We start from the raw sequence: 17456 nt of genomic DNA, 5'->3' as shown, positions 1-17456 counted from the left end.
CCCTGCTCTGCAAGAGGCTGGCTTCTCCCTCTTCCATTCTCCCGCTTTGTTCCCTTCTCACTGTGTCTCTCTCTGTCAAATAAATAAATAAAATATTTTTTTTTAAAAAAGAAAGTTTCTTCTGAAATCATAAGTGTACAGAAAGAAGGAAGGAAGAAAGAAAAGAAGGAAGAAAGAGAGAAAGAAAGAATGAATGAAAGAAAGAGAGAGAGAGAAAGAAGCATAATTGTGCCAATTCAGTGCCCATTGGAGGGAGAAAGAGCTCCCCACTACCTCTGGGAGTGGGGGGCACTGGAACCTCCAACCACTTGCCTTCCCCCACTTGTCTTCCCCCTTCCCTCCCTCTGGGGGAGGGGAAATGATCCAAGCTGCTTAGCACTAGCTCACAGAGTCACTCCCTCCTGCTCCCCTGTATCCGGCTGGCTGTCCTGTCCCAACAGCAGGAAGTGAGCTCTCCACAGCCTGCTAGGCCAACAGGAAGAGGCCCGGATGTGCAACCCAATTCCTGTCTGCTCCAGACACCAATACTCCCACTTAACTCCTTGAGCAAGTGCCAAAATCCTCAGTGTCCTTATCTGTAAAACAAGGACTTCTGTTCCTCCTGAACGAACTCCAGGTTCCCCGAAATGTTGGGAATATCAAATAGGACAAGAAGCATTCTGAATGCTGCTAGAAATAGCAAACTCTCTTTGCATAGCCTGCGATGCCCACACCAGGGCCACGAACAGGTCAAGCGCTTAGTAAATGTCGATGGAAGTTGGCACAGACAGGTGGACCTAGGTTCAAACGTGTATGACCTTGAACAGGTGATTTCTTGGAGCCCCAGAGTTTCATGTGTCAAAAGCAAGATGATGATGGTGCTTGTCTTATAAGGTTGCTGCAGGGATTAAATGGGAATAGAAGCATATATGATGGGAACATTGATGATTACAATTGGCTTGTGAGGATAAAGAAGAAGTTGTATATATGTGTATGTACATATGTATACACACAGACACACACAGTGGAATATTACTCAGCCATAAAAAAGGAACAAGCCCTTGCTGTTTGCAACAACGTGGGTGGAACTAGAGGGTATTGTGCTAAGTGAAATAAGTTAGTCAGAGAAAGACAAATACCATATGCTTTCACTCGTGTGGAATTTCAGAAACAAAAGAGATGAACATAGGGGAAAGGAAAAAAGAGAGGGAGGCAAACCATAAGAGACTCCTTTCTTTTAAATATTTATTTGTTCAAGGGGTGCCTGGGCGGCTCAGTTGGTTAAGCATCTGCCTTCAGCTCAGGACATGATCCCAGGGTGCTGAGATCGAGTCCCAGATCAGGCTCCTTGCTCGGTGGGAATCCTGCTTCTCCCTTTCCCACTCCTCTTAATTGTGTTTCCACGCTCGTCCCTCTCTCTGTCAAACAGTTATACAAAAATCTTCAAAAAAAAAAAAAAAGATTTATTTGAGAGAGCATGTGCACTCATGCACGAGTGGGGTACGGGGCCGAGGGGGGAGAGATAATCCTGACTGGACTACCCACGGAGTGTGGAGTCAGAGGAGGGGTTTAATCTCATAGCCCACAACCTTGAGATCATGGTCTGAGCTGAAATCCAGAGTCAGATGCCTCACGGACTGAGCCACTGGGGCACTCCAAGAGACTCTTAACTATAGAGAACAAACTGAGGGTTGCTGGAGGGGAGTGGGAGGTGGTAGCCTAATGGTGGATGGGTATTAAGGAAGGCATTTGTGATGAGCACTGGGTGTTACATGTAAGTGACAAATCACTATATTCTACTCCTGAAACTAATATTACAAATGTGTTAACTAATTAGAATTTCAATAAAAACTTGAAAAATTAAAAAAAATTAGAGGCACCTGGCTGTCTCAGTTGGGGGTGGGTGGGTGTGACTCTTGATCTCCAGGTTGTGGGTTCGAGCCTCACATTGGATGTGGAAATTACATAAAAATAAAATCTTAAAAAACTAACTTTTGAATCAAAAAAGATGAGTAAAACAAAATCTTTGCTCTCAAAGACTGAACAGTTGTGGCAAATAGGATTTCTTTCTTTGGAGCTTCATTCAGCGGATTGGCAGGGGCTGCCTACAGCTCTATGTAGAAGATTATAAAAACCAGATCTACTCTCAGCAGGAAAAAGGGATTGAGTATCAATGCCTGCCATGGGACTAGAGGCGGGAATGTGGCAGCAGGTGGACAGCATATATGCTGACCCCAATCAGGCTAGCGGGAAAGACACATAAGCAAAATCTTGGAGACAGGCCAAGTGACTTGTCTAGGGAAGGCAGAATCAGGAGCCATTCACCAAGCCCCGTTATATCCAAGCCAAGCCTTGAAGGACATATGGAAGGAAGGTCACTGTAGACAGAGGACGCAGCCTGAGCAAACACACAGTGCCTGGGTTTGATGCTTTTGGCTGCAGAGATTAGACTGCCCAATCAAAGGGCTTTGACCATAAGGAAAATACATTACCTCTCAAGACAAGAAGTCCAAAGGTAAGTGATTTCAGGGCTGGCTAACTGAGCAGCCCAAAATGGCATCAAGTCCCATACATTTAAAAAAAAAAAAAAAGATTTTATTTATTTATTTATTTGACAGAGAGGGAGAGAGATCATACGTAGTCAGAGAGGCAGGCAGAGAGAGAGGGGGAAGTAGGCATACTGCCTAGCAGAGAGCCAGATGTGGACCTTGATCCCAGGACCCTGAGATCATGGCCGGGGCTGAAGGCAGAGGCTTAACCCACTGAGCCACCCAGGCACCCGAGTCCCATACATTTTTTACTGTGCTGCTGTTATGGGCTAAATTATGTCCCCCTAATTTATAAGTTGAAACCCTAATACCTAGTACCTCAGAATGTGGCTGTTTTTGGAAATAAGGCCTTTAAAGTGGTAAATAGGGCGCCTGGGTGGCTCAGTGGGTTAAGCCACTGCCTTCGGCTCAGGTCATGATCTCAGGGTCCTGGGATCGAGTCCCGCATCGAGCTCTCTGCTCTGCAGGGAGCCTGCTTCCTCCTCTCCCTCTCTCTGCCTGTCTGCCTGCTTATGATCTATGTCTGTCAAATAAATAAATAAAATCTTAAAAAAAAAAATAAAGTGGTAAATAAATTTAAATGAGACTGTCGAGTGGGCTCTAATCTAATCTGACCGGTATCCTGAGAAGAGGAAATTTGAACACACAGAGAGGTACCAGGGGCACATACACACAGAGGAAAACCCACACAAGGACAGAGTGAGAAGGCAGTCATCTACAAGCCAATGAGAGAAGCCTCAGGAGAAACCAACCCTGCCGACACCTTGATCTCAGCTTCTTGCCCCCAGAACAGTGAGAAAATACATTTCTGCTGTTTAAGTCCCCGGGCTGTGACATTTTGTTATGGGAGCCCTAACAAACATGATGTCATTCATCATTATCCTGCTTTTGATGCCATCAACCCTTGATGAGACTGAAGGGTTTCCCCGTCTTGAGTGTCTTTTTATTGTGAAGGAATGCCTGTTCCACAGATGCTTCAAAAGACTTCCCTTAGGAGTCTAGGAGCCAGATGTATTAGACAGGATATATTTTGGGTGCAAAACAAAGACACAAATAACAGTGGCTTAAACATAATAGAAGTTTTTCTCTTCTAGTCCCCTAAGCGGTTCAGGGCAGCATACCTAGGACTGCTGGGTCTGGGATCCAGGGTCTTGTTGCTGTGCCACACCAGGATTTTGTTCTCACCTTCAACACAGCTACAGTCCAGCCAACAGGGTAAACCCAGCTGGGGAGAGCACAAACCCCACTCTCCCTTTAAAGGGATGATAGATAAGTAGTACAAAATTCTACTGCTCAAATCCCACTGACTGCCACTTGTTTCCTTGGCCACACCCAACTGCAAAGGAGGCTGGGAAATATAGTCTTCTATTCCAGGGGGCCACAGGGCACAGCTAAAACTTCCTTTAAGACAAAGGGAAGCATGGATACTGGGGACCATCAAAGCTGTCTTTGCCTCACAGAATTGAGTCACGTGCCCCTGCCCCCCACCAACCCTAGGTCAGAGAAATGATCTTGGACTAGTGGTTCTCAAACTTGAGTGAGCATCAGAGTCACTTGAAGGGCTTATAAAAATATGTGGCTCTCCACCTAATCCCACGGATGGCTGATAAGGTGGTCTGGGTCTGGCCTGAGAATCAACATTTCTAACCAAATTCCTGGTAATGTTGGTCTAGGGACCGCGTTTTGATAACCGAGGTCTTGGGCTAATTGTGACTTGGCTCCTGGAGCCAGGTGGGGGCTACATTCCCTGAGCACTTGGGATGGGGGTCCCTAGGAATGGGGCTCCACCTGCAGGAGAGACTAGTGAGAAAGGCTACTGGGTGGCAGGCAAGAGAGGCTCACAAAAATGGGAAGATGAATGGTTTGGAGAAGCTAGGAGGGCCAGGTGGGGTAATGTTGAAGATAAGGACCAAGAAGTATTGGGGGGTCCAGGAGTGAAAAGCCAGCCTCACGCAAAGGTTTCAATCTTTATCCTGAAGGCCCTGGGGAACCATGGACATTCTAAAGCAAGGAACTGTCGTGATAGAATTTGTAAGTGGATAAAGATGCCTGAAAGCGGTGGCCCTCAAAGTGAGGTTCTCAAACCCCTTGTAGCAGAATGCCTTGGAGAACCTTTACAATGCAGGCTTCCAGGCACCACCTCTCTTCAGGAGATGGAAACCCCCTCTACTTCAAGTGATTCTGTGCACTTCGAAATTTGAGAACCACTGGATAAGAGGGTGGAAACCCTGGAGGCAAGGGAGATCTTTTAGGGGCAAAACTCACTAGAAATTAAGCTTTATGAGGGTGGGGATCATGCTTGTATTATTATTATTATTTTTAATTTAAAAATGATCCTATTTATTTATTTGACAGACAAGAAACTCAAGCAAGGGGAGTGGGAGAGGGAGAAGCAGATTCTCCTGCTGAGCGAGGAGCCCGATTTGGGGCTGGATCCTGGGACCCGGGGATCATGACCTGAGCTGAAGGCATTCAGATGCTTAACGACTGAGGCGCCCAGGCGCCAGCCATGCTTGTTTTATCTTTCCTGTTCACAGTACCTTGAAGAGTGCCTGGGACATAGTAGGTGCTGAACAAATATCTGGTTTAGTGCCGTTAGGTACTTCAGTCTGGGTTTGTCTCGGATTCATTCTGGGACCCCTGGCAAGTCTGCCCCCAGCCGCATCTTTTCCCCCCTTATCTGTAAAACGAAGAGATTGGAGATAGTCCCTAAAAACGTGGTGGGGAAGGACATTCTTGTTGATTGATTGAAGCACTGTCCAATCAACAGGGACTTCTGTGTATTCTCCTATTCTGGTCCCAACCAAATGCTTTTGTCTCTTTAGGGATTCTCCCTCCTTCCTCTAGCCCAGAGCAACCAAAGCAATAGAACACAAGCAGCACGTACTGAAATGACTTTTAATATCTCATGTCGCAGCAAAATTAAAAATATACAAAAAGTTTGTGGTGTACAAAAGAGTCTCAGTACAGAAGCCCCAGCTTGGGGTCTCCTCCCCTTCCTGGGGGAAGCGCGGAGGGGGGAGTGGGGGCGGGGGACTAAGGATGGCACAGATGTAGTAAATACCAGGAAGTGGGACCAGGAATGGGAAACAGGGGTGGGCAAGGTTGGGGGCCGGTTAGGGAGGAAAGAAAGAACCTGGAGGAGACAATCACCCGGAATTGTGCTGAGGGAGGGAAATCAGCCCCTCAGTCATGGCTAGTGGTTCCTGGAGTTGGAGTCAGAGTGGAAGGGGAAATTAGTGCTGGGAATGTTCTGGTGGGACCCCGAAGGACCCGGGCTCTGGTCCCACCCTGCCACCAACTGGCCCAGTGACTTTGGGCTGGCTACCTCTGTGGGTGTTCCCCCTTCAGTAAAACAGGACGCTGGATGAGTAAACCAGATTCCCAACTTGGGATCCCTAAGGATCAGTGAAGGCAGGCATGGGGGCCCAGGAGTGCTCTTGAAAACTGTGTATTAGACGCTCCAATATAATACAGATATCCCATCAACCTCAAGCCCTAAATCCTAACTTTAGGCCTTGGTAGCATTTATTTATGATCAGAAGCTCAGCTTGAGTTAATTTAATGTGGGAAGATGAATTATTCTTCAAGAAGTGAGGGCTTGTTTGGAAGAAAAGTCTCCCAGACTATAGGATCCTCAGGGGTGAAAATCAGAAGAGGGCTCTGGGAATCATTCAGGTTCTTTCTAGCTATTTTACTAGTTTGCAAAACCTAGTTGGTTGGTTGGGGGGTTGTGTTTATCTGAGCGCACCCTCCTTCCCCCTGCCGAGTTCGGTGGGTTAGCCCAGGAGAGACGGGCCTGGTTTGGGTTCTAGGATATTCCGGTGAGAGAAATGGGGGAATGTTCTCCACCCCCCACCTCCTGCCCTTCTCCTCTGCTTTTGTCTCAGGCTACGCTCCAAGGGCCTCCCCTGCTTCTGCCTGGCCTGCGGGTGCCCTTAACAATGATTGTGCATAGAAAAAAGGCCAGGATTGCTGGGGAGAGGGCAGCGCCTACCTTGCTATGATCAGGGAAGGGTGGATGGGGCTGGGCATTAGAGGACCAGCCTTCCCCCCACTGGGGAGTTTTCTGCCTCCAGGAACCAGGCCATTCCTGAAAGGGGTGTTCCTTTCCCACTGCAACTATTTCCTGCTCTTCTTCCCCTTGACCCAGGAATGTCCTAGCCCCTCCCACCCAGAATGGCACGTTATAGTCCCTTGGCCCCACCCCAGGCCCAGGGTCTTGTTAGGGAGAAGGGGCTCAGTCACCATGCCCGCTGCTGCCCTGGTGGCTTGGTACTCATCCAGTCCCTTTCAATGAGACCTCAAAAGCATACCAATATGGAAATTTGTGGTTCCTCCTCCTGTAGGCCCTACCTCCAGCTTATGTGGGAGGGAGACAAGTGCCAAAGGGTGACAGGGGCCAGCATGTGATGGGCGCATCTGGGTCTCAGTTTTCCTTATCCCCGCCCTGGACTCCTCCTTCACACACCGCAGGTTCCTCCTGACTGGGGGCCACAAACCCTGGAGAAGACCCCGGCTTCTAAATTGCTCCCTTCATGCATGGAGGGGACTCTAGGCCTTATCAGATGATGTTTCCCCAGGCAGGGACCCTGTGAAGGCCCAGGGCTTTCCACAAGGGTTTTTCCCCCACCCTTTCCACTTCTCAGGGGAAGGGGGAAGGACAGACAGCTCTCAGGGGGTCAGTTGGTGGGGGATTTAAAAATTCTCAGAGGGAGCCAGGGCCTCTGTCCTTGAGTTCCCCAGAGGGGTTATCAGACTCTGCGCGGTTTCCTAGAAACTTCTCAATATTTTGAACCAGAGATTTCAAACTGGTGGCCCGTGGGCCAAATCTGAGATTAGTTTGGCCAGCACAGCCTTCTTCAAAAATGTCAGTTTTAGGTCCTATCGGCAGGGGCAGGCACTGCCCTGTTTTCCAGAGTCCTCACCACTCCCTATGGCATATCGCTTGTTCTTCCTTCATTTTCATTACCTGAAGGCATTTGAACTTGAAACCCATACACCCCTGTCTAGGAAAACCTCCTCACTACCTAAGGTTTCTGTGAACTCCAAGCCCAAGTGAGTTCCAGGCCCTGAGGGACTTTAGCCCTGAGAAGGGCCTTGGGCTGCAAGGTAAAAATCTTCCCTAGTACTTCCAGCCCGTTGGCCCTCGCCAGGTCTCGCCCTCTCCGGCCTCTGCTTTCCCTGACTCTTATGGTGACACACCTCTGTGGGACTCAGAGGGGCAGGGAGATGGCTGGGGGTAAGGCAGATCTGGGGGGAGTCACCAGGGTGGGACAGATGAGAGGAGGGGACCAAGAAAGCCTTCCTTGTTGGGGAACCCCTGCTGGGAGGGGTGGAGGTCTGTGCTGTCCAGTCGGGATGACAGTTACAAGGCACATGGTTTATCAGTGCATGGAGGTGTGATGAGGGGTGTGTGGTGCCTGGAGAGGTTTGGGGAGCACAGTCAACAAGCTGGGGGATCAGCTCAAGAAAACTGGGAGACAGAAATCCACCCTGAAAACGGGGGAAGTGTCCCCTGCGGGTAGAGACAGTGAGGGCAAATTTGTACTCAGTGTCCTGTTTTCTTCCTGGCAAAATTAAGACGGACCTAACTACTGCTCAGCGTAACTCTCCCACTGACTTTCTTTGTGATCTTGGCCAAGTCCCTGGCTCTCTCTGGGCCTCTGTTTCTCCTCTATAATAGATGGGGAGGGTAGGTAGCTTAGGGGACCTCAAGGGTCTGGAATATTCTCTCACTGCAAGGACTCTGTAGGTATTCTGGGAAGGACTAAGCAGCCAGGCTGGGGTGCAGGACAGAGAATGGGGGAGCAGGAGGCAGGGACCCAAGGGGTCCAATTCTGGCAGGGAGGAGAGGGATTGGCTGAGGTAGATTGTGTCACAGGAAAAAAAAAAAAAAAAAGAACCATGAATGAGATGGTGCCCCTTCTCCACTCTATCCCAGTGAAACAAAAGGATTGACAGGGACTAGATGAAATGGGGGACAGGCCAGCAGACTAAAAGGACAGGAACGGATGGAGTCCTGACGTACCTGGCCATATAGGGGTGGTGGGAGGGTGGTGGTCCTTGGAGGCTAAGCTCTTTCCTGGGAGTGAAAAGCAGGAGAAGGTGTCTGTGGCCTCTCTGAGGGCCCTTGACTGTGGCCCTTTCTAGGGCTTGGTTGTCCCCAGAAGGGACAGAGGCCCTGAAGGTGGGTTTTGTGGGAGAGAAATACAGAAGGTGGGGATGGAGGAAGGTAAAAAATGTGGCCCTGGTTCCTCTGAGAACCTTGTACCACATTTTGGCACTGCTGGCTCATTCCTATATCCTGGTTCTCTGGTGCCTTCTGGAGCTGTGAGGACTCCCAACTCCCAGACAGGGTATTTCTAACTTTTCCTTCTAGGATGCTGGCTAATGGTGCAGCCAGATGGGCCATTTGAGGATGCTGGGGAGTAAAATTTGCCCAGGCTGACCCTCATGTCACTTCTCTGAGCCTGTTTCCTCCTCTGTTCGCCGGATTGCTCAGAGCTCTCTTGTAGAGCTGTCACAAGCAGGACCGAGTTTAGGGGAGAAGCTGTCAGCCAGACCTCAGTCCACTTCTCCACTGTTGTCACATCTGGAAGGGCTTTAACGCCTAACGGGCCATGGAATTCAGTCTCTGGAGACAGACTTGAGCAGAAGACAAAGTGGCTGGGTGAACTCACCAGAGGAGGTCTAGGTCACCCCGGACCTTCTCCGCCACCCATTCCCTTAGGCCTGGTTTCTGAGGCTTCTTAGGGATTGGAGAAGTAGAAGTAGAAGAAAGCAATAAAAGCATTCTTTGTGTGTTGGCGGGAGGGACACACGCACCATCTGGGCCCACATGAATGTCTATGCAGTCGCCTGTGTGGCAGGGGGTGAGGTTACTTGTGTCACGGGTGTGATGTGTCCTTGTGTGTATGTGTATGTGTGTATGTGGGCAGTCTTGGCCTCTCTGCCTTTGGGGTCGCCCGGCACCTTGTATTCTCAGTAAATTCACTATCACCCATTACTATCTGATGGGACAACAGGATTCTGGGACCCATGAGACTAGCAGCCACGCTGGGCCTCAGTTTTCCTATCTGTCACCCAAGGGAGGCTGAACCAGAAAGGGCAAAGTCCCTCTCTAATTTGCATAGTCTAGGATTCTCATGGGGCTCCTCACCCCCAGCAGAGGTCTGCAGCGGTCCTTAATACTACCCGCTGTGCCCTTGTAGTGAATGCAACTTGGTTGGCATGAGTGGGGTAATAGGGACATGGTGGGTGGTTCGAAGTTCTCTTTACAGGCTCTGTCCACTCACCACAGAGGCAACTGCTTCTCTCCTCCTAACCTCCCCTCCGCCGCCAGACCCAGGACTCACTGTCCCAGATAGACAGGAGGGGCCATGGGTAAGTGGTCCCATGGGCACTCCACGATGTTCGGGAATAGACTACTGGTCCTAGGGATTTGTCGGATCAGAGGCAAAACAAGCCAGTTTTCCAGCTGCTATCCCAGAGAGCTGCATCTGCACAGTGGCTGAGAGCCAAGATGTATGTCATGTCCCCAGAGTTAATTTTTTTCAGCTGGAAACTAGTTGGCAGTTGAAATGTCTCAAGGGTTAGGATGACAATTTCCTCTGGGGACGATAGCTGTGGACCAAGGTGGATGGGGCATATCTGAGAAATCTAGAACTGAAGTACCCATTTCTAGACTACTCCACTTACATGGGGCTCTACAGCCCCCTCCCCCACCCCCACTGCAGGAGCTAGAACCTCCCAGAACAGAATAGCGGGGCTCCAGGGCCTTCACCTTCATCACAGAATCCAGATCAGAGGGACTCCCTAGGACATTTTATCAGCCAAGTGTTCCAAAACTTAATCCAGAGTTAAGAATGTCTCTCTGGAACAGTTTCTCTGTCAAATGTGCTAGAACCTCATGTATAATTGAGCCCAGAGTGGCTTCCTAGACATTTTATCTGTTGTATTCAAGACCTTTATCTAGAAGGAATGTTCTAGATTCTCATCTAGAACAAAGGATGGCTCCTGGAAACATTTCACTTCAATGAGGTGTCCGGAACCTCATTCATATTAGAGCCCACAACAAAGGGTGTCTCCTGAGGAGTTCACTTTGGGAACATTCTCTGTGCGGTGGATTGAGGGTACCCCTCCCCCAGACCTGCTAATCCCTTTGTGCGTCTGTTGGCCTTGACCCCTCAGTTGCCTCAGGGTTCTTCCTCCTCTCCAGCTACAGCACTGTCCGCTCCCACCCCAACTCCCCACCCGCCCCAACTCCCGCCTTTCATTCCCTTCTTGCCCAGGATCCGGCCCTCGGAGCTCGCAGGAACTGGTCCACCAGATGCCCCCACCTCCCTCACATCTTCCACGGCCTCCTTCATCCTTCTCAGAGATCTCCTCTCCCCAGAAAAGAAGCCCACCCCCCACGCCCCCTGAGGAGCACAGCGTCTAGGTCATGGGCCCCAGGCAGTTCCCTGTCTCTGGCAGGTCCACTGGGAGCGACACGTGGGTGACTCCAGGCAGGGGAGAGTGTGGGGTGCCCCTGGCACCAGATGTGGTGTGGAGGCCTTCATGAAAGTGGGGCAGCTAATGAGGACTGTAGCACCAGTTGGTGCCCTGGGCCCTAGGTCAGGGGAGTTTAGGAAATGGGCCACAGGGCTGAAAACAGGGCCTAGGGCTGAGGCCTCCACAAGGCTGTCCCCTCCCCTGAAAGTACCCAGGGGTGGGCCACTCTACCCTTGGACCAATGGATCTGTACCCCTTTAGCTGGGTGGCCCCGACATTCCGGGCTCAACACTGTGGTTGATGTGGGGTCAGCCAAGCCTGTCCCTCTTGGTGGGGGACATTGTGGCCTACACCGTGGTCTCATACTCCAGCAGCTCCTGGGAGGTCCCCACGCTCCGGTACTGTAACCGAGGCGTGGCAGGAGAGGAGTACTCCAGTGCCAGAATGGTCTTCCGGAGCCGGCGGTCAATAAAATGAGCATCCCAGGCAGGGTACTTCTTCCGGGGCAAGTCAATCCGAATGACAGGCCCTTCTGTCCGCAAAGGACGAGCCACTGGGGTGGGAGGCAAGCCAGGCCGCACCTGGAAGACAGGTGGCGTGGGGGTTCCCGCACGCTCGCCCCCCACAGAGACCCCATCCCTCTCGGCACCTGTAGTCCTCGGCAGGGACCTTGGGGGACTTGTGACAGCGTCAGCTGGGGGGCCACAGGGTCCTGGGGTCTCCGGGCAGATGCAGCCAGGCATCTGGGGACCCAGCATGGGCCCATTGGGGTGCAGGAGGCAGTAGTACACACACATGAAGAAGATGCCCAGTGCGAAGCTGGAAGCCACCACGCAGACTAGGATGAGCGAGTGGAAGTCAGTGGAGAAGTTGCGGCTGGAGTACCAGAAGCCCGTGAGTGCGGCATTCTCCAGCAGCACAATGCAATAGTAGAGGGTCATGCGGCGGCGGCTGCGGCCCTCCTTGACATTGAACCAGCAGAAGATGTAGATGATGCCCACCACCATGTTGTAGATGATCTCTTCCCACTTGGACATGCAGAAGTCCGTCTCGCCCTGGATGACCCAGAAGGTCATGACGCACCAGTGGGCCACGATGAAGATGCCGAAGTAGAGCTTGTAGACGCTGGCGAAGAGTGCGAAGGCCAGGCTGCGGGCTGCGATGGTGAACAGGTGCCACAGCACCTGGGCCACAGCGCCCTTGTAGGAGAGCGGCCGCTTGTCATCCCGGGAGTCCCGCAGCACCTTCTGGTAGGAGGCCAGCGTCCAGGCCAGGGACACGAGTGAGGCAGAGGTGGACAGGGCTGCAGAGACAGGGTGAGGGTGGGGTGGGCTGGGTTAGGGGTGGGTCTGGGTGAGGGGGGGGGGGGGGGGGTCGGGGGAAAGGGGTAGGGTTCTGGGTCAGGAGCTGGGTTCTGAGGAGCTGTGAGGGAAGGGTCTATAAATCAGGGCTGTGGGGAGGGTCTTGGGGGGGCAGTCTTCCAGAGCAGTGATGGGAGCAGGGAGTGTGAATGGGGCTGGGGACTTCTGCAGGAGGAGGAGCATAAAGGAAGAAGGAAGGTGGGTGACTTTGGTCTTCATAAGGGTCAGGGCCAGGTCTCTAGAACAGGGATGTCGGGTTTCAGGGGTCTCGGTGAGAGGGTGGAAAATTAGGGTCCAGGATTCTGGGAGCAAGAAAGAAGGTGAAGAGTTGGGGGGTCATGATTAGGGTATTGAGGAGCCAGGAGGGGACAGTTAGTAGCTACAGGCCACCAGGATGAAGCTGGGTAGTGGAGAGGGGTATCCAAGCTGAGCACAGCTGAGGGCATGGGAAGACATCTGCTGTGGGAAGTTTTGACTGGAGCCCGGTATCCTGGGCAAGGGGTCCTGAAGGGCCTGAGAGGGGGTGATAGAATCTTTTGGGTCATCAAAGGTGGTATGGACCGTGTCTGGGTGGGAAGAGCTTGGAGGACTCCCGGGGGTGTGGTTTTTCTGACACAGAATGGGTTGGCCTGGTCTGTCAGAGTTAGGGGAGGGCCAAGTCTGGGGGTGAGAGCCGGGGACCCAGGCTAAACCTGGTTGGAGTCCTCAGGAAGTAAAAAGACCAGGAGAGGGTAGATAAACAGCCTCAGTCACGGAGGGTGACTGAGCAGATCTGTGAGTCAGGGGTGCCCCTGGTGGATGCAATCTGGGATCAGGACAGTTTGGGGAATGAAGGGCAGGGTCTGAGTTGTGGCGATGGGGTCAAGGGCCTCTTTGGACTTAGCAGAAATGGGGTCTTCTCTGCTCTGGCAAGGGGGAAGGGAGGAGGGGGAGAGCGGGAGCACCCAGCGGTCCCAAAGGGAGGCAAGGAGGTAGAGGGACCAGGCTCCTCCGGACATGGAGGGTAACTGGGCCACCGGAGGTGACATGGGGGTCTCCAGCGGCCTGGAGGGTGATGAGAGTAGCGGGAGGAGGGGCGCCTTCAAATCCCCGACGGCAAGTGGGCCGAAGTGGGGGTGGTAGGAAGAGTGGGCGGGTGCCCCTGCAGCGGACTGCGTTGGAGGAGTGAGCCCTGGGGCGAGGGCGGGCGCGAGGGCGGAGCTCACCGGGCAGCAGGTCCGGCTCGCCGCCGCGGTGCACCAGGAGGCTGAGCTGCAGCACGAGCTGCGGCGCGCTGCGCAGGAAGGTCTCCAGCAGGCGTAGCATGCTCACGTCTGCGCTCTCGAACAGCATCCGCCAGTAGAAGTGGCGCCGCAGCCGCTCCCCGCGCCAGCGGCTCTGCAGCCCCAGGTACATAGCGCGCAGGTACCTGCGGGAGGGACGCCGTGCTCAGGCCTCCGTGCGCTCGCGTCCCCCTTGCGGCTCTCAAGCCACCCCCGGCCCGCAGGCGAGCGCCGGGGGGAGGGGGGACAGGTGCGCAGGGTGGCGTCGCTCACTGCGCCCAGCAGAGCAGGTGTCCTCGGCTGTAAAATGGGCAGATCGGAACGATCCCCTCCGGGACTGTCGTCGAAGGAACTCCGAATGGGCTCATTATTAAAGCACCGGCACAAAGTAAGCCCTTAATTCAGCATTCTTTTCATCATTCTCGCAGGATTCCTGACACCTGACAGTGCACTGAGGTTCCACTAGACCCGCTATTGTCCTCACTTTACAGACGAGAAAACATTAGACCCAGAGAGGTATGCCACCTGTCGGAGGTCACCCAACTAGGAAGCAGTGGAACCAGGATTCAAACCCAGGCATTCAACCCCCAGCTTCCTGGCCTGTTCCCCAACCCCACCTCTAAGTGCCCAGTTCTTCACCGTAGGACACAGGGAAGCTACTCATAGGTCCCCTGGCAGGTGAGACTTTGCTGCTCCCTCTTGAGCCAATTTCTCTCAACAAACTTTATGGCTCCAGCTGCTCTGCACAAGCCACAGACCTTGGCTCCCAATGTTCTCTCTTACCGCTCTGGAACCCCCTGCCCTGTCCTCCAGCCCCACTACAGCCGATTCCCGGTAACTCCTGCTTTTCTTCCAAGGCTCCAGCTTTTAAAGTCACCTTTTCCAGGAAACCTCTGCTGACCGCTTTCTACCTGGGGTAGGGACCTCTCAACACAGGCTCTCTCTAACCCACAGTGGACTGTGACTGCCTACTTCTCCATCCATCTCCCCCAGACTCTGAACTTTTTGAGGATGACAGGGCAGCTTGCTAACCGCTGTACCCTCAGTTCTTAGCACACCATGGGTGCTCAGTCAGTGTTGGCTCAAAGAGTGAACGCAGGCATGATTGCAAGTTTGTCTTCATTGAATGGAACTCTGGTCACCCAGCAGGGGGTATGGAAGGGATTCTGAAGTCCTGAGTTCAAGTGCCAACTTTGCTTCTAATTTACTGTGTGACCTTGAGCCAGACCCTCTCCGAGCCTTAGTGAAACCTCTCAAAGTGGCTGTAAGGATGAAATGGATTTGAAAATGCTTTGCACCTGGAAAGTGCAGTGCCCGTGTAGGATAAGAAGGGGCTGCCACCCAGGACTCCTCCGTGTCCTTGTTCTTTGCCCAGCAGCTCTGCCCTGGGCTGTTGCAGCCACAGATCCTGACCCCGCAAACCCTGAGTTCTTTGATTCACGGGGCAGGCGCATCCTTTGCTGAAACTAGAGAGCACTCCTCCAGAAGTTATCTCGCCAGAAATCAGGGAGGAAAATCCCAACACAGGTTCAGTGATCCTGTTACTTGAATCTGAGATCCGAGAACCAGGTGTTTGGGGGTCTACTACAAGATGAGAAGTGCTGGCATTTTTAAGATGTTGTTTGGGAACCTGGGGGCCCACTATATTCAACTGTGTGTTGCCAGCCCCAAGAGAGGCATCAGGGTAGTCCCTGGAATTTGGGATCACCTGATACCCAGAGTTTCCCAGGAGGAGTATCCCAGTCATAGGAATGGCATAGCCCTCCCTGGGGCTCAGTTTCTCTATCTGCCAACAAGAAAGATGGGCTTGATGACTCTGGAGATCCTTTTAGAGCTACCATTCTGGGACTCAAACTCTCTTCCCCAAAATATGGCTAGAAACATCCTATTCAGGGCCCTCCTCCCCATCCCTGGGTCTTCTCGGCACGAATCAATGGTGTAGAAACACCTTCAACATGACACAGTGTGGGACTAGCAGCTGGGAAGGGGAAGAGGCCTGTTCCCTCAGAAGCAGAATCAACAAAAGCAAAGACCCCTTGGTCTAACTCTCCCATCCAATGCTAGAATTCCTTCGGCAAGTCCCAGCCCCGTGTGTTTACACCTTCTGCTTGTGTGCTCCCCAGGATGGGGAGTCCCCACCTCTTGGAGCTTCTGAGCACCTCCAAACCTGGATTGTGTTTCTTCTGATGCACAGAAATTTGTTTCCCTGTACTTTCCATTCTTAAGGCCCCTGAATCCCCCCCCCCCCCAATAAGGATCCCTGAAGCATAGATTCATGTATCAAATATATTTTGATCGCTTGTTATATGCCAGGCCCTGTGCCCTTAAGTATCTCAGAGTCCCATGGGACAGAGACAAGGTAAGACCTGAAATAGATGCTCTAAGATGTTATGGAACCCAGCGAAGAGATGGGTAGCTTTAGCTGGAGCAGGGAGATCAGGGAAGACTGCCCAGAGGAAGAAACATTTGATCTCAGCTTTAAATCATGGGTAGGATTAGAAGGCAGGAAGGAGGGAGAAGGACATTCCAGGCGGAAGAACCAGCCAAGGCCAAGGCAGAGAGGCACGGCCTCTCCTCCTATGAGAGGGCACGGCCTTTTAGGGTAATGGCCTGGAGGGGTGGCTTTTCACAGGAAAGGCCATAGGAAGACTGGAATTGTGAAGGGCATCAAATTCTGGACTGAAGAGTTCATCTTTTATTTTAAATCTGAATTCTATCCCACAGTCAGGGGGATGTGATCAGCTTGCTGGCTTAGAAAGCTCGCTCTGGAGGCTGGCTTGGAGGAAAGCCAGGAGAGGCTGGAGTTTCGGTCCAGGCCTGAGCTGACAGGCTGAGCTAAGGCAGGGCACCGAGGAGGGGCAGAGAGCAGAGGAGGGGATGGCCAAGGGGGGGGGGGCTACGAGAGAGACCAGGACGCTCTGTAGGGCTTCGGGGGAGCCCAGAACACAGACTACCTTTTCCAGCCTCTTTCTTCCCCCAGACCTATTCCCTTCTCTATTCCTGTGGCTCTGGCTTTGAACAGAAAGGAGAGACCAGCTGGTCCAACGTGAAGGGGCCTGGGGAGTTGGGGGGAGGGCGACACCCTGGAAGTTTCTCTCAGGCTGGAGGACCATCTGTTTCCTGGCCCGGGTCAGCATGAGGGAGGCCCTGGCCCGGCCAGCATCCATCACCACTTGACAGGCTGCCTGCCCACCTCCCCGCCCACTCCTGCCCCCTCCTCGGCTGGTTCCCAGGGCCCCTCGCCCCAGATAACCGCAGACAAAGGGCTCACCCAGCCCAAGGCTGCTGTGGGCTGAGTAGGGAAGGGGAGGGGAAGAAAGGAGGCCTCTGAATCCCAAAAACGTGGCATTGGGCAGTGTGGAAAGACCACGGCACAATCTGGGGATGAGAGGACCTGTGTTCAACCTCACTCTGCCTCTTTTGGCAACAGGACCCAAAACCGTGACTGTTCCTTCCAGCCGGCACTAAACGCTCGTTGCCAAGGGCCTACAAGGTTTTCACGGGCCTAGGAAACTGTTGGAGGCCTGGGAAAAAAATTGGCTCTAAAACACAGGGGAAAACTGCAGAATCAAAATTAATAAATGTTTAATTAAATGTCTGCAAAACAGAACATGATATCAGCCGGCCGACGCAATTTGGCTTTTATCTGGTTATATATAATTTACATTTGGTGTTTGATGTGGCTGCATTTTAATATGCCTGATAGATGTGGGGCCCACAAAGGTTTTAAAACAGCCCTGCCCAGGACATGTAACCTAGTTCCCTGTGCCTCAGTTTTACCTTCTTTAAGAAGGGGCCGGCACTCACCA

General features: G+C 52.4%; 1 protein-coding gene across 1 annotated transcript in view; it reads right to left on the bottom strand.

The window, feature by feature from the left end:
* Positions 1-5412: 5412 nt before the first annotated feature.
* Positions 5413-17456, bottom strand: part of XKR7 (XK related 7) — a 28725-nt gene continuing 16681 nt past the window's right edge. The window contains exons 2-3 of the mRNA XM_059406755.1: positions 13591-13793; positions 5413-12327 (exon numbers count right to left, since the gene is read on the bottom strand). Coding sequence (XP_059262738.1) covers positions 11372-12327; positions 13591-13793 — 1159 coding nt within the window. The 3' untranslated portion in view covers positions 5413-11371. The remainder of the gene's footprint in view (positions 12328-13590; positions 13794-17456) is intronic.

This window comes from Mustela nigripes, chromosome 7, assembly GCF_022355385.1.
Source record: "Mustela nigripes isolate SB6536 chromosome 7, MUSNIG.SB6536, whole genome shotgun sequence".
NCBI classification, from domain to species: Eukaryota; Metazoa; Chordata; class Mammalia; order Carnivora; family Mustelidae; genus Mustela; species Mustela nigripes.
This window is presented reverse-complemented; position numbering and strand designations above follow the sequence as displayed.